At 36.8% G+C, this 17,610-nt stretch overlaps 1 protein-coding gene across 4 annotated transcripts; it reads right to left on the reverse strand.

Annotated features, from left to right (window-relative positions):
* Positions 1–210: 210 nt before the first annotated feature.
* On the reverse strand, positions 211–16,453 carry PAPOLG (poly(A) polymerase gamma). Of its 4 annotated transcripts, none has more exons than XM_085540988.1 (23): positions 16,361–16,453; positions 14,496–14,654; positions 14,350–14,416; positions 13,673–13,754; positions 13,480–13,589; positions 11,466–11,519; positions 10,423–10,534; positions 9,691–9,780; positions 8,998–9,136; positions 8,759–8,831; positions 8,556–8,676; positions 8,120–8,204; positions 7,421–7,474; positions 6,969–7,088; positions 6,556–6,665; positions 4,669–4,790; positions 4,417–4,580; positions 3,543–3,649; positions 3,243–3,466; positions 2,314–2,385; positions 1,810–1,866; positions 985–1,096; positions 211–856 (listed from the first exon to the last, which is right to left on the reverse strand). In XM_085540988.1, the coding sequence occupies exons 1-22, from the start codon at positions 16,375–16,377 to the stop codon at positions 998–1,000; spliced, it is 2,238 nt and encodes a 745-aa protein (XP_085397114.1). In that variant the 5' UTR covers positions 16,378–16,453; the 3' UTR covers positions 211–856; positions 985–997. The 4 variants fall into 4 exon arrangements, with proteins under 4 accessions (XP_085397114.1, XP_015712268.2, XP_015712269.2 ...); XM_015856782.3 differs by having other exon boundaries at positions 2,284–2,385; XM_015856783.3 differs by having other exon boundaries at positions 742–856; positions 4,417–4,583.
* Positions 16,454–17,610: the final 1,157 nt, after the last annotated feature.

Genomic DNA, 17,610 nt, shown 5'->3' on the forward strand with positions numbered 1-17,610 from the left:
TAATTTCTCATTTTCATAATAAATGGAGACGACAGACTGAATCAACTTCAGATGATACTATTTACAACACATACAAAAATACTCTGGAAAACACATTCAACTTTACTTACAAAAAACACCAGATAATAAATCACAGTACAAACATAGCATATTTTTTTTGTTGTTTTGTGTTTTTTTTTTGTGGTTTTTTTTTGTTTTTTTTTGTTTTTTAAATCAATAGTTATTTCTCTCCACCCCTCCCCCCCAAAAAAAAACAACCAAACCTCTAATGCACTTAACTGGGCAAGCAGTGTCATAAATGTTTATAGAGCCAGATTTAAGACTACTACAAGTTTTCATGCAACTATTTAGAGTCCTATTGCGTTTTCTTCAATAGTGAAGATTATTTATGGGCCTCTATGAGAGGTAATAGGTGTGTAGTACACAGCTGTGCAAGACAGTTGAAAACTACTGCCTGTACAAAATTAAGCATCATTGTGACAGATGCACAGGGGTGTATGTGCCAAACTGGGAAATACTTTAAGATAAGAACAATACATCCACATGAGCTAGGAAAGCACACATGAATATAAGTGCATTGCTACACACTTGAAGCCAGAATGTAGTTGCAGTTAACCCTACTTACATTCTGAATCCAAGTCACAAACTGTTGGTGGTTTTTTCAAAAAGCTGTTTCAGCTAGTGATTAAGACTTTAAAAAGCACAGCTACTGCCAGAGTACACATGAAGCAGTTCCAAAGGAAGCAAGTGTTTAAGCTAGTACTACTTAAAAATAGCAGTATGATTTCCGCAGCCAGTGACTCAGCAGCAAATGATCTTGTGAAAGCTACAAAGTGATAGGAGTACCTTACAGTACCTGCAGGTCAAAAAACACAAGTATTTAACTAGCTAACATTGCAGTACAACAACAGTAACTCTCCAGTAATTGACAGGAGCTACAAAATAATGATAATATGAACCAAGAAACAAATTAATATCATTTACCTGAAGATACTGGTTACTGGTTAAGGGTAAGTCTGATGGATCTTTTAATGATACGAATACCAGTTGTTGGAACGGGAGATGAAGAGTCTGGTAGTTCTTCACTGCAAAGCCTCTACAACACGCAAAAAGTTGCCACAGGGAAGGAAGAAAAAAAGAAAAAGTACATTAAGAAGCAGCAGATAAAATTTTCTAGCTGAATACATCATCCTTTATGTGCCAAATCAGCATAGCTCAAAATAAATATTCACAGAAAAGGATATTTTTCACACTTATTTAGTTACCATTACAGTTAACAGAAGAGCATTTTCCTCTCTGCACACTTAATTCTTAAGAAAAAAAAAAATCTCATGCCAGAAAAGAAGTTGCTCAAAAGTGTAATAGAAGGAGCTACTGTTCCTCTTGGATCCACAGGTCAGCAATAATGTCTTACTTCCAATGTCATAACCCGCATTTCTTCAACATTCCACTTGACTCAAGAATTTATTTGTACACTTTGAAGCTTCCAGCCCTGTCACTGAAGTCAGTATACAAATATTTAAGAGTAGTTACAGCGCCATTTAAGAAGGTCTGAAAGGAACATACACATCAATTTGCTGGAAAGAATCTTTCAGTATGGGGATGGGAGATGTCAAATGGAGGCAGGGATCTCCAAGCATAAGTTCTTAGAATCTTTGATTTCATTTTGCAAATATGGATTTCAGTTTGCAATTCAATTCAGAAGTGTGAAAGGTAAAGGCTTACCACTAACTAGAAGAATCAGTTTTATAAGTTAGTACATAAGTCTTTGCTTACACAAGGAAAAAATCTAGTTTTGCTTCCCAGTACCTGTGACCTTGATGTATCAATTCTTGCAACCAGCCTGTTTCTTCCTCCAAGATCAACCTAAAAAGCAAAAAAGGATCTATTAGGTATTTGTTACGTAACAGAGAACAAAGGTAAACATGTACATACATTGACACCCTCCACCTTTTAGATAAATACTACATTTCCATTAAGTTCCTGTGAGCATACACGTGATATTTCAGATATTCCAACCTCTACTCTACCAACAAGACCACACCTTGATTTGAGAATGTGCCCTCAAGAGTAAAGCAAAAATAAATACAGGCTTCTGTCCTCCCATTGAAGAGTTAAATACTTCAGTCTTTATAGTAGTTTTAGTTTTAAACAACTTGATTTGCTGATACAGAAAAATCCATTTAATGTATGACAAGCATAGACTAAAAAGCATAGTTTAATTTACATCAATAAGCATGGAGAGTATACCATGAATTCTCAGCACAAGAACACTCCACTTACTCTACTTTGAATAAAACCACCTGAAATTACATTTTCTGTAGATCTTGTCTTTACATCTTCTGGATTACCATCACCTTTGAAGGCTGAATCCTGGCCAATTAACTAAAAACAAAATACAGAGGAGTCAATTCGTAGACTACAGTTACCTTTACACTCTGATAACAGCATTCAGTCAATGCATTAGCCATTCTTATAGTAACGTTTAACACCAAGACCATTATCAAACAGGAATCTCAGATCTCTTGAGAAGTCTTACTATTCATCCTTCAAATTTATGCTTGAAATATTCAGTACAAGTTAATAATTCCAAAGGTTGGTTCTTTCCAAGATGCAAAACTGAGTTGAACTGCTCTTGATTTCTGCTTCAAAACAGAGGATAAATCAAAGAAAGCAGCCCTTAATTTTTTCTATAATAGCCCTTATTTTTTCTATAATAAAATTAACCAAGCATAAATCTCAAGCTTCCATGAAAACAAGATTTAACAAGCAACTTCATGCTCTCTACCATAGCAGATGATCTACTGAGTATATTGCAAAACTATTGATCGGCATTCAAAGTTACCTAGCAAAAGTATGAGCTAATCAGGTTCTGTATTTCTAAGATACGTATCTGCTTCTGTTAGAGATAATTACGATGTTTTCTAAATTGCTTTAAGAACTGCTTCCAAATGAGCTATTTCCTTTGGTATTTGGTCAGTGCATGAACAAAAATAGTAGCATTTAAATATATGTCACCAGACTAGAAACAGCATCAGATCATGAAAGAAACTGCTCACCAGACATGTACTATATCCAAGACAACTTTTCATGCCTACATTAGTAAAAACATCCTTATACTTAAGTTTAGACTCCTGAATCTCTTGGGGATATATGCACATATTTCTTATCAGTTATTTGATTAATTCTGTATCAATAGCTACTACTTCAAATCCTCCTCAGACTAATTCCTCTTTCTCTACCTTTTCTCTGTCTTTGGATCTCTTGGAGCATTCTTTTGAAGCAGGTGAATGAGGCCGTTTAGGAGCAGCACCCTTTGGATTTGTAATTTGAGTCCCACTTAGTTCATGATGTCCTTGGACAAAACGCGTTCTAAGTTGAGAAACTGCATTATGTCCTATTACTGTAGGAATGGTGCAGTCAGATGGAGGTCCTGAGGTTCTTACGGCAACTGCAGCCTCCATTTCTGCAGGAAACATCAAACTTTTAGACCTCAGTCATAAAGTCAAAGACTGCATTCCACCTATTACCTTAATACATACTTGAGCCAATAACTGGAATGGAGATCCTCTTGGACACTGGTGACACAGCTACGTGAGTCATCTTCTCTCTATTGTTAGCACCATTAGTTCTCCAAATTGTTGCACTTCTGTGAAAAATCATATTTTTACAATGCTGGTATAATAAAATAGTAGTTCAAAATTTGTACATCAGTTGCAGAATGTTCATGTAAGACAAAAACTATCTACCCCTATTAAACAGCTCAGGCATTCACTGACAGTGTGGCAGATCACTCCATTGAATTTCACATTAAGAATGAACATTTTCTTTAGATGAGCCCCCATATACTAGTACTTTTTTCAAGCTTTGTATATGCACTGCTCCGTGCTGTTGTTTTTTGTTTTTTTTTTTTAAAACTTTTTATTTTCAATGCTTTTTCTACAATACCAAACTGGGCCTGAACACAGCTGGCAATATACTGAAGTATCTCATGTCCAAGTTCTTGCACAGCCCCACTCTTCCAGTAGCAGTAGCTCTGGTGTTTTTGTGATTAAGATAAGTGCTAGTAAAATAACTCAATTCTGCTTGGCAATAACCATGCTTTATAAGAAAGACCAGTCACCTACATATAAAATATTACAGCTTCAAAAAGTTGTATTCTAACCCAAAATTATATTTAAAATGAAGTAATTGCTCTACTAACAAGTTCTACTTTATTCCTACGCATTCACACGTATTAAATTGCTGTAACAATTTCCTTTGATCCACTTTCAAAGGAGGTGCCACGTCTGTTCCCAAAGCCATAAGGGTATCCCACATTCTCATATCTTCACAGATTCAAACAAATCCTAGACCTTGTTCATATTATGAGTCAATAAACAGCAGCTTCTTCAGTTCGAAGGTTATCATACTAACCTTTCCATCTCTGCTGTATTAGTGTCCAATTTAGATATCACACTTAATGAAGATGAATTATATGGTGTCCTGGAGTTGTTGTCTCTGGAACTGTTCAAGCTTTCATTTGAAGAGGCCCTTTTGCACCAAAGCCCACTAGCATTTTGACCAATATTTAGCATGCTCTGCTGAAACAAGTTTGGAAAATGAAATCTTCCAAGAATTAGTAAGCAAAACAAAATTTCCAAAAGAGTCACATTATTTGTACCATACCTTCTTTCTTTTTTGTAAGGTTTCTGCAGGCAAAAAATAATGGAGATGCTTTCTCTTCACATAAGCTGTCTCAATCTTCATACCTTCCTTTAGCACGTTAATGTTGTTCGCTTGCCTGTAAACTAACATGAAATTTGGTATCGCAGCTTAATGATGAAGTCTGCATTACATATTTGTCAAAGCTACATATTTCTTTGGAAAGAACAAGCCTTTAAGTCTGTTCTGCCCAAATGAAGAACAAGAACTTTCCAGCCCAACTAACCACCAAATGATATTCAAGTACTCCACACAGTACATCAGCTCACACTTGTCTTGAGACCATTTCACATCCAGTACAGACTAGACACATAGCAGATATTTAAGTTCAAATGTGTTTAAGCATTCAGTTATAACTAACTGTGCAAGTTCTATCTGAGCTGATTTTAAGTTAAAGAAAATAATATTCCATAGCCATTAGTTTTCTGATTCAGAACAGAGAAGGTGTCTAGTTGATTTTCTGGAACAACCCCATTTGTGCAGAGCTGAGGAGAGATCAGATACCTTATTCAAGATTCAGACTAGTTTCATATTTAAGGTGCAGTTGTGTTGTAGTCCCCCCACCTCCCATCGCAGTTCCTGTAATATCATCCAACTTCCCCTGTAGTTCAGATTTTTAAGAATTCAGTCTTCCAGAGAAGGAAGAAACTAAATCCTGCTTACGTATGACTTAAAAGAATTGCAATTTAAGACAGTTTTCCTTAACTGCCTACATTTTTAAAAAATGCAAGTTAACTGTTACACTAGCACAGCAGAATTATTATATAATAGACAATAGCACAAGTTCAAGGAAGAAAATTTCATTCAGCTTAAACATTCAGATGAGTTAAGATGCATTCTTCTATGTCTTACATCCCAAAGCACGCAGTAAGGTGATAAGATTTTACCACGTTTTTGAGTGGGGTCCTAAGCTTACGCTGTTGATAAACTCCAGTAGCATGAACATTTAAGGAAGTTCACCATTCAAAATAACTTGTCCTGACACTTACCACTTCAGAAGATCAACCTGATTTCTTTAGCAAATTATATGGTCACGAGCCTGGCAGCATACATGTTTCTGAGAACCTCGTAGGAGCTAGTAGGCTACAGTAAAGACTAATGTCAAATGACTCCTTCCCCTGTTTTCCCCTTTATTCTAGCCTTACCTGACAATACATACAATATTACTGTTTTTCTACATCAAAAGAAACAATGGGAGATGAAAGAAGTTTTACATGCAAGACTTCATGTATTTACAACAGGACAAATCACACAGGCTCACGAACTTAAGGTTATCGCTCACAAACATTTCAGAAAAATATCAAATTCTAACAATTTATGATATAGTTGACTACCTATTTCAAAACTTAACAACTGACTCCTTTTTAACAACTGTAGATACATCCAGTAAACATCTACAGGATTCACATCTGGCTTTTTACTTCATGAAATGCAGTTCTTCCACCAATGCATTCAGCATGATCTACAGAACTGCTGTATCACCTGGGTGCATTTATGTTTCCAAGTGCCTACATCGAGAGGGAAATCTTCACTCATCCACTAGAACAGTGGAATTTTTAGGTTTTACAGTAGCAATGCCATTTTCATGTTGAATACTATAGTCCAGACCTATCTGTACTGTACTTGCCATCCCTTGCTTCTGGTATATATGGAAGCATCTCATCCCTTTATGCATGACTAATACACACCCATTTTAAGATGGACTTCATTACAGTGTCAGAATTGGAAGATATCCTTTATGTTGGTCCCTAGATAATAATTCACAGGAGGAAGCACATTTCACTCCAGGACGCAACTTCCAGTAGAACCAAAAAAGAAACAAGACTAGAGCAAAATAAAATATAGACTTACCTGCATCTGTGAATGACTGTATGTCATATGTTAAATCAATCTTAATGCTTTCTGCACTTTCCAGTTTCCTAAATATGATTCCTAGAAACCACATCGACACATAGCGACTCCTAAAGAGACAGATTGAGAGAACTATGATTTACATGGAGATGCCAGGTATGCTGACAAATAACCTCAACAAAGGATTGAGACAACAGTATAGCTGTACACAGCAATTAAACACTGACGTCAGCCCTTACTTAAGCTCCAATTACTTTTCTTGAAAGCTTGCCCTTTAAAAAATTCAAAACATTCAGAATCTTGCACCTACAGAACAGTAGGTACATAGAACATGCTAGACAAGTTGAGATAAATGAACGTAAAGACGTTAATACATTGGCTAATGTATATTTAAGAAGAGTAATGAAACTCACTGTTTACAGTGTTCTTGGTTGCCAGGGAAAGACTGTGGATTTACATGTGCAATATTTATAAATTCATTCCTTTCCAAGTTTCCAACCAGCACACGAATTTTAGATTCAACAAGGCCAACCCTAAGAACAGGAAACATTTGCTCAGCTTTACTATGCACAAAAGAGTAATTATATATCTTTTTAAAATGTAATGCTTTTTATAATATAATGACTCATATGTTTATGATAATAGTAAGATTTACACTAGTTCTCTTTTACAAGACAGTTTTTCATTTAGCAGATGATGCCAATAATCATCAATATTAAATATGTTCAATATTTAAATTGTTCATATTATAAAATAATTATAATTGTTAATAGTTCAATATTTAATTTGTTAATATAGTTAACAGTAAAGTGCAACAATTACTTGTATTTCAATTATGTACTGAACCCACATTTTCAAGCCTTACCATTCTAAGTGATGCTCTTCAGTATAGGTGCTAGCAGTCAGTACAATATAATGTCTACAATAAAACAGAAATATACATGCTGAGGACTTTACTACACAGAATCACCAAGTTTGGAGAAGACCTACAAGATCATCCAGTCTAACCATCCACCCATCACCAATAGTTCTCACTAAACCATGTCCCTCAACACAACGTCCAAATGTTTCTTGAACACCTCCAGGGTTGGTGACTCCACCACCTCCCTGGGCAGCCCATTCCACTCCACTGCCTGACCACTCTTTCAGAGAAGTAGCATTTCCTAATGTTCAGTCTGAACCTCCCCTGGCACAGCTTGAAGCCACCCCCTCTAGTCCTATTAGTCCTTTAAATGAATTTAAAACTGCCTTAAATATAGATAACATGACATCCAGATAAGATAGTAATGTAAGTATGTAAGGTTGTATCCTGTACTCAATACAGTATTAACTGATGAAAAAATTATCGCATTCTGCTACATTGAAAGCACTGCAACTGATCTTTTAATTAAAAAAAAACCAAAACTGGTAACATGACAGTTTCTGCATCTCCCTTGCATTCATCCCTATTAAGAATCTATCATCACTTTCAAATAAACATTAATGCTATCTATTTAGATAATGTTTCAGTCTTTTACCAGTACACAAATCATTCCAAGTTCAGAAAAAGAGATTTCATACATACTTGTACTTCTGAAAGAAATTTGGTTGTTCAAAGAGCTTTGGCCAATCTGACTTCCCTTGGAGAATCTCATTTGTAATTGCGAGACCTATAGTTGATGTTGCAAAAACATGTTAAAACATATAAACTCTGCAAAATAGAAGTTTTGAACACTAGTTGATGAAAAGCAAGAATTCCCTTGACACAGAGCAGGTGTACTACAATATTTTGTTGTAAAACTAGGTTGGTCGGCAATATAAGACCATTGATCTGTGGTCCATCCTGCCTGAAAGGGCAGGACATGTTATGAAACATAACCAACTCAAATAGTGTTTCCATGCAGCAAACATTATATTTTTAATCAGTTAAAAAGCATAGAAAGAACTTGGTGGTTTGGGGGTTTTTTTTGGGTTTTTTTTTGTTTGTTTGTTTTTTGTTGTTTGTTTGTTTTTTTAATTACCATGTTTGAGCTCCTCTACCACTACAGCTCTTGTTGATGTAGATACATTGTATGTAGAGTTCTGCTGTGGATAGGCTGGAGTGATGATCGGCATTACATGGTATCTGTCCGATGGGTTGACCTAAAACGTTAAAACAGTTTGGTTTAGCATCAGTTTTATCTAGAAGAAAGATTTAAGGCTTCTGCATTTAATTTCTGCATACCCTAGGATCCCAAACTGGTAAATTAAGATTATTCTCTTCAGGTTGTTTCAGCAGTACAGGATTTGGCCACTCCCTATAAAAAAAAACAAACCATTAACTGATAAACAACTGTCCATTTTAAAACTTAGACATGTAATTCAGACTAGGACTGAATGTTGTTAATGCAATTTTTAAGGAACTAGGTTTAAAAAGGTCACTACTTTATACTGGCTGTAACTGTCAGAAGTAATAGCTCTTACCATTTCGAAAAAATCAAGAAGAACTTGTTCACAAGAGTAGAAGCCAATGCATTTGGATGGAGTTGACATGTTCTTGCTACTAGCATTGCCCAAGAAACCCCTCCAAGAAATCCCAGCATGTTGGAATAAATACCACGTCCTAGAAAGGATTATTTGTAGTTAGCCTATTCTTTCAAAGACTTACATTGCTTCAAATTTACAGCATAGACTTCACAAGCCATAGATCATGTAGCACAAAAAATAAAAAAAATTCTAAAAAAATGCCAGAAAGCGTTGGTTCTTACATCAATAAATAATCATTACTACACCATTTCCCAAAATACTACTGCTCTGAAACCTGCTTTACTGTTACAGGTATTGTTTTGCCCCAGTTTCTGTTCCAGGAGGGGGAAGAGGTACCAGAAGGAAAAAAAAAAAAAAAGTTCTGCCATTGTTGTAGCACTTGGTGTAACTACATTTCCATAAGACATTTCCTTATTGATCATTTATCAAGGTTTCTGGATAGACTTAACTTTTTTTTTTTTTTTAATCATTTGTAGTCAGATTCCCAATAAGAATCTTGTTATGTCTATTGCCCAGAAAAAAAAACTAATATTTAAAGAATTGCCCAAAGTACTTCTAATGATTTTAAGCTTCCTTTCCAGCATGAGGCTCTCCCCAAAATTTCAAAGACGAGAAAATCACATTACTCACGTTTTGCCCACAGTTTAATCACACGGAGCGTGAGCTGAAAGTTTTCTTTATTTGGTACTAGATGTAGTATTTCATCAGTAACTCTGCATCCTGTAAACAAAAAAAGTTGAAGTATCAAAGTCTGCAGTAACAGCTACAAGTCCACTTCATGACTGATACAAACAATGTGTATGATATGATTCTATGTTATTTTGGATCAACTGCTTACACTTTAATACTGAAGTCTAAAAAATAACTTTGGATGACTTGTTTTGCATTACCTATATTAAAACTAACATTCAGGATCACTTTCAGCAACTGATACAACTGAACAGTTTCTTCACTTAGACTCCAGCCAGTAGATTTTAATATGGCCTTTCTCCATTTATTCTGAAAGCTAGTTTTCTTTCAAAAGTCATATCTGTTGGTATTAGTGAGGATTTGGGTATTCCCAATATCTTTATTTTTATTAATCACAATGCTTCTTTCTCTATCAAGTGCTTTACTTATTCACTTGGATAAAGTCCTGTGGTAAGCTGTAAGAATGCACACCACAATCAGAAGCAGAAGATACAGGCTTATCTACCCACTACTAATGTAAGCGTTTAAATTTAAAGCCCATTGTCACCTCCTCAAATTTTAAGTATGCAGAGACCAGTTCCTGCATCTCACACAGAAACCTGGAGCAAGTAACACGCATTCTATACCAGTTCTAGTAACATTTTCTTTTTGAAGATTCATGAACACACTTACCATTTAAGCTCCGTATACATCTTATATCCAGGCTTTTCAGTCGCGAGTCATCTCTGAGATCGAGATTATCAGAAACAGTTTGCACTGGCAGTCTTGCAAACACGAGATCAATCTTAAAGAAACATCAAACAAAAAAACTGCTTCAAGTTCCATATTTTATTTACAAATTCTACAATACATCACTCCCTTCTAACCTAGATAAAAGAGTTTGGGTATATTTTTGGTTGTTGTTGTGTTTTCAGACTACAAACAATTTCCCTTTAAAAAGTAAAGTTGTATCCTATCTCTATGACCTCAACTACAGCAGAGAGCATTCTGTGTGGTAACCCCTTCAGAGCCTGACTTATGATATTTAGTACAATCTGAGTTAAGAAAATGTCTTTACATGATAAAAGCCATGAGAAGATCATTAAATAATCGATTTTTATCATAGTCATGTCAAATAGTAACATACTTGGGTACTTTGATACACACACCTTTATTTATTGAAAAATATTTAGTTAAGATACAAGGATTCCTGCAACTGACAAACATAGGCAGAAATCAAGTGAACACTTCTTCATATTGTCTTGATCACATCTGTTTCAAAACTGCTTTTCTGCGCCCCACCCTCCACCCCCCCTGATTTGCAATAACATATTAATTACTCCGCCCACAATTCAATCAGTGAAATACACAATATGCAGCCTTTTGAAGAGAGCTAGCTTGTCACAGCCAAGAAAAACTAGCAAAGCCTTAGAATTCATTCCCTGTTTGCACTGTCCTTGTGAAATTGAAACAATACAAGTAGGCTAACCCAGCCTACAGCACAAGTTGAGAACAAAACATCCTTGATTTTCTTGTGTGTGCCAGGCTTCCAAACTACTTAGTTTTCTCCAAACTCCAGTTCCACTGTGATGTTTTCTACCAGACTGTGGTATAGATGTTCACCTATAGTCTTCTAAAAGCCCTAAGGTACCAGAACCCAGGTAAAATTTTCAGGGACCTGTGACGATATTAAATTATGTTATTGCATAGGACAAAATAGAAAATTAAATTCTTACCTCAATGCCATCAAACTCAAACTTGACAACAGGTACGTATGCATCTTCTACTGCCTAGAGAGGAGAGTATAATTAAAAACACCTTTTGTTACTTTGTCATTTTCCTCAGACTACAATGAAATAATTTATGCTGCTCATATAAGTACTGACTTTCCACTGAATCAACAAAATTGGATAAGCTGCAGGCAGTAGTATACTGACATTAGAGTTAAAGTTATTTAAGCTCATTACTTATACATATGAAGTTTTTCCAATGTGACTGTCAGATGAAAACTAAGGTAGGGAAGCATTTCTGCTGTCCAAACCTTAGGAATGGGGAAAAACTATTGTATAGTTTGTCACCATAAACTTAAAGCAGGAGGCCACATACGCCAGCACTCTTGCTAACTATGGAGATTGGTCTGAACTGACTCAAAGTTATCACTTTTTCCAAGAAAAATGTCAACGTCCAATAACGTTTAGGAAGTTTACAACTTGAACTGTTTGTTTTTAAAAACAGAGCAGAAAAGAATGAACAAACATAGCCTTCAATCTTAATGTAAGCAGAGCACTATGCTTATTAACTCAGGTTTCTAGGAGAAACCATTAAAGGACAACCATTTCACATGCTAAGTGCCTGCCCCCACAGGAACAAAGCCTTTCCTTCCTTCTATGTTTAGCTAGATGCAGACTCTGCAAGCAGCATTCAGGTAAAACTGCTACACCTAGGGATAAGCAATTCAGGCATCCTGCAAACAAAACAAATGACATGGCAATAAAAGGATGCATGAAATATTTGATTAAATTCTAACATATCAAAATAGGTAAGAAAACATCCAGCAGAACATTGTGAAAGTGACCAGGGCAAAGCAAACTAGCCTCTGTTCAGCAAAAGGCTACATGACTGCCAGCCTACAGTGGAGACCAAAGGCGAGCACCAAAGTAGAACTCATGGGGGAAAAAACCCCCACCTCTTCTGAGGAGTTCACATACTCATTTCTCTTCTCAAAACAATGACCCAAAAGATCCCTCAAATCTCATTGCAGCTCTCAAAAACATAGACTCCTGTAGATTTAGTGCCAGGAATCACTAACACAAGTGAAACAATAGCTGATGTCAAAACGATGTCAAAGATTTAACTCTGGTGATAGTCGATGCTAAATGGCTGTTCTAGTAGCACCTGTAATATTATCCACTAGATCTGCCAAAGCAAATAGCTACGTTTTTACAGCTTAGCTGTGAAATAATATTGTGATTAAAGATCACATTTTGTGTTGATTAGTCATACAGATGGAAGTCTGAACACCTTCCACCTCCTGTAGAAGATGCACACCATGGCATAACACCTCCTCTAGATACTTGAGTAATATATACATTAAGGCCTTGATTAGAATAACATGAATAATATTTTCAGTTCCCTCCCCCAAGGAAGATGGTACTGCCCCTGCTCAAAAGTTGTCAGGGGTTCAGTTTTATATGCACAACATACAATATTCTGGAAATGATTTTACAAAGCAGTAACATTGTGTGTTTACTGCTCAGCTCCTATTAGCTGCCATATGCATCACTACTGTAAAATCTCAAGCTAAGTACCCAGAAAAGAACAGGAGATGAACGATCTGAAGTACGGAAGCAAATCCAGCTCTACGAAGAAGTACTGACAGAAGCCTTTCTACATAACAGTCATTTACTTAATTTTAAGCTGACCCTTCTGCTGTCTGCATGCAAGCAACAACCTCATTTCCAAGCTCCTTACAACTTCTAAAATTAAAGCAAAACTCTTAGTGGCAATCTCAGTGTTCACTAAAGCCGAGTATACAGACAAGCACACCACAAAGATCCTTATTTTGTACAGCCACTGGGGAAAGGAACCAAAAGCCTGTCTACAGCATCTCTATACCACAAGAAATATTGTTTAAAACAGCCAAGAACTTAAGTTTTGTCTTGTAATACTTTCACTACTAATGCGAATCTCAAGCATGACCACTCTTATTTGGAGAAGTAACATATAGTCTATGAGGAAGAGCTTACTTACTCTTAGATTTTTTATCTCTTCCTGCTGCTTTAGCTTTTCAAAGAATGACTGAAAGAAATCTGATCTTTCCACATGTCTAGGGGCAACACAAAGAGCATCTATGTCAGCACCTGCAGAGAGATTCAATTTCTCCAATTATTGCTGGTAGCCACTATCAATCATTAGAACTACAATCAGATAACTAGAACTTTACCTTTGGTGTGTACTCCAAGCCTGTAAGAACCAAATGTAAATATTCTGCCACCAACATTTTCTACTACTGAAGGGGGAAGGTTCTGCAGATAGAAGAAAGTTTTCTTTAGAATATAATACTTACTGAACTATGTGCGAGTTTAATGACCATGAGTTACTTAGACTACACCTTTAAACACAGCTTTCCACTACTGTACTGAGTTGTTAGTCAAATCTCTAATGGGCTAATACTAGAGCAAGCACTTGCAACTCAAAAAAGCATGAGAAATGCAGCAGTCCTTTAATTATTTTTATATAAATTAAGACCTACTATTAGCCTTTCCTGCAGAAGCAGCACTTTAATGTTATCTTATAAAATAGACAAGACTAGCATGTGAGTTCTTCAAGCAAAAATTAGTGCCCATCTAACTTCCATTTGACTCCCCCAAAAATGTCCATCTTTGTTAACTGCTAAAAACAATTGATAAAGCTGCTTCACAAGTTTATTCACTGTCTCAAAGACTTCAGAAGACTTGATATGAATAATCTTTTCTACCATATTTCAGTGTCAGTTACCGCAGCTCTGCTTGATACTTAAGAGTAAAGATACAAGTTGAACTTCAGCATAAATCAGTCGTGTGACATTAAGAGAAACAGAGACTTCAGTTGTTTCCACAAGAGCACAATAAGAATTCCTACCTTGCTCTCACCAAGTTCAAAAATCCATTCTTTGACTAAGTTATTCAGTTTACAAAGAACAACCAGCCTGCAAATAAAACTCATGTTAAATTCATTCTCAAAAAATAAATAAATCAAGAGATTAACAAATATTTGCGTTTTTATACCTGTGATTTAACTCCTCCTCATCTTCAAATACTCCAAATGACTCCATTGCTTCAACTAGCTTCTGAGTATGAATATAATCTATATCCTTCGGAGGAGCCAAGCTAATTGGAGAGGTAATTCCATAATGCCTTTGTGGCTGGTTCTGCAGCATAGAAGTTCTATGGGAGAAAGAAGAAAAAACAAACAGACAAAAAACTGAAGATGCCACAGAAGCAAAATATATAAAAAGAAACAAACCAAAACCTCTCTAGGTAATATTTTCTAGCTTACAGGTTTCCAGATCAATTTCTGCTCATCGTTAATAAGAAGTCTGCTTAGATGAGTTTAAGATGCTTATATTGCAGGTGTTATGTTAGGTAAAGTTATCAATACTGACATTAAAAGCTACTTAAAAAAACACAATTACAAATTTGCGATACATCTTTAGTTGCATTTAGATACCTTAATGCAACTTATTTGGATTGTCTTAGACAGCCAGAACCATTTCACCAGGAAATAAGAGTGGATATCCACTAAGGGCAACCCCATCTACAGCAGAAGTCCTAGATACATTGCTGTTTCATATTATTTAACTTAAGCTGCTTCCATCAGGTTCTTCCTAACATTAATCAAAACAACTTATAACAGGCTCCTTCTAGTTAGATTGAAGTATGATACCATAATAGTAAACTGCAAGGTAGGAAAAAAGCAAACAGATTTGCCATGCTTCTACTGACTTTGAAAGAATATCACACTTAGCGTAAAGGAGGACAGAAAATCAGGCAGTCGATTCAATAGATTCGATGCTGAAGATTCACTATTACCTTACTTTTGTTTAGGGAAAATCATGAATGAAAGTTACCAACCAATCTGCAGCTAATGTTGTTAGGAGAGCCTTGTGCCCTTAACACAATGTTCAACTTCTATAGTTCAGGGACCTTAGCTGTACACACACACATTTACACATTTATGTATAAAATACCAGCTGTGTTAGTCAACAAGTCATGAAAACATTAAGGTACCCAAATACATTTCAGCTGAAATGGGAAGACCCTCAGGACAATTTCAGTGGCTGACCTAAAAAAAAGCTATAGAAACTGATTGCTTGTTTTATATTTTCAGTTGTTGCCTTCACTCCTCCACTGAGGGAAGAATTTATCTCAGTGAAGCTTTATCTAATTGCAGCTGTAGCTTTTAGCTGTACATGCTTTCTGGTGGCTTTCCTTTCTTCACCCTTCCACACAGTCTTGTTTCTCAAGTGTCTGCTATTATATTTTCTAAAAAGCTCAGAGACTTTGCCAGCTGCCAGTTTATAAGTGAAGGGAGTCCACAAAGAATATTTTTCTCCTTATGATACCATTCTCATAGGAAACAGAAGCAAAGCCTGTATTCCTTCTACTGTTTACTGTATTCTACATGTAAGTAAAAACACAACCAGCAGCTAAACCAGCAGACAGGAGGCAACAGCCTGCCCTTCACTGCCTAGTACCTCCTTCAGAGGATAACATAGAGAATAATGTTAAGGATGGCATCACTCAGATCTACTAGACACTCTTGCTCTAGTTAGTCCTTCCAGTAGGCTCTAGTTTCACACAGGAACATAACTTAAAGCAATCCATTCACAGAGCCAGACAGACCTCAGCCACCCAGAACTAACACCACCAACAAACTTTTCCCTTTGTTTTTGACCCTACAGAGCCCTTAACCCATTCTTACCACCCTCCACACGCCTCACAGAGGAGCTCTCCTATTCTTTTAGAGAGTTTTCCCCGAACCAGGCAGCTTTCCCACCCACCAACCCCTCACACGAGGGGCAGCAAGAAACAAAGCTTCAGTGAACAGCAGAAGGAAGAAGAGGAACGACGCGATAATTCCTCCGCCTCACCCGCCCGTCTCCCTCATGGTGCACCACGCCGCCGAACCCACTGCACCCCACGGCCGGCTCCCTCCTATACTGCGCGCCGCCCGCGCCTCCTTCCCCCTCACCGGCGGGGCGGGGCCTTGCGCGGGACACGCCTCACGGCCGGTATAATGGAGAAGAAAAATTCTAACGTTTAATGCAAATGGAGGTTAATGTGGCTTAATTTGACTGCTTAAAGCCTGTATGCTGCTCGAGAGAAAGGAAAGTTGGTGCCTGTGAGAAAAGGGCTGCTGCCAGAGTGCGAAGTGAGCTGGGAAGGCTGGAGGCAGAATGAAGCTGCAGGGCGCTGCTTGTGGAGAGCTGCAGCTGTGGGGTGCTGCAAGAACGGTTCCATAATGATCCTGTTATTCTGATACACATCAGGAATTCTATTTTCTAATGATCTTTTCAAGATACCTGAAAGTCTTCCTTGAGTGGAAGAGCTGAGGAAACTCATCTGGGATCTTGCTCCTTTGCTGTCTTATTGCGCTTTCCATTGCATTCCAGCTGGCTTGTTTGTTTTATGTTAATTTCTTTACTTCTAATTGCTGGTCTACTCTAAAAGTGAAAGCGCTCTCTATTAGGCAAATAAAGATGTGTGTTCAGTATTCTTAGGGATTGTTACCAATTTCTTTGTGAAGTGCATTATAATAAATAGTATTGCATAAACTGTATGTTTTCATGCATTCTGGTCTGTAGCACTTGTATCATCTGTGTCAAATCAATAAGAGCATTCTATGTTTTGGAAACTATGGGAAGCTACATGCTAGTTGCTTTTATTAGAGCTTAATAGTGTAAATGTGAAGGGCTGGTGAAAAGAAGCCATGTGCTCAGTACAGACTCTGCTGTTATTATTTCATATTCCTTTTTCTTTGTGGTGTATTCAGTAACTGCCTGTGTTCCACTGGGGATGCTTGTTTAGACGTGTGTTTTTTCAGTAGAAGGTGATAATCTTGTCTTTTTTCCCTTAAAACGAATCTTTGTTCATTTGAAATATACTTACCAGCTTTTTACTTGGCATACAATTCATACAAGTTAGGATAATCTTTGAAGTTCTTCTTTTTTTACAAGATAAATCAGGTCAACTCTCTGGTCATGTAGTCAGAACTACTGATCAAAATGGAGGAGTGACAACGGACTGTGAGGAGAGAAGAGGATGAGGTGATACTTTCAGTATCCACAGTGAAACTCTGTATCTTACACAGATAAGACTTTTCCCACTTAAACTCATATAG

The sequence above is a fragment of the Coturnix japonica genome, chromosome 3 (genome assembly GCF_054131305.1).
Source record: "Coturnix japonica strain WE chromosome 3, WE-NBRP24, whole genome shotgun sequence".
NCBI lineage: Eukaryota > Metazoa > Chordata > Aves > Galliformes > Phasianidae > Coturnix > Coturnix japonica.

Coding starts and splice junctions, on each gene's coding strand:
- PAPOLG (XM_015856780.3), bottom strand. Junction 9,137..9,690: donor GATTAAACTGTGGGCAAAAC/GTGAGTAATGTG, acceptor AATCCTTTCTAG/GACGTGGTATTTATTCCAAC. Junction 8,205..8,555: donor GGTAGAGGAGCTCAAACATG/GTAATTAAAAAA, acceptor CATCAACTATAG/GTCTCGCAATTACAAATGAG.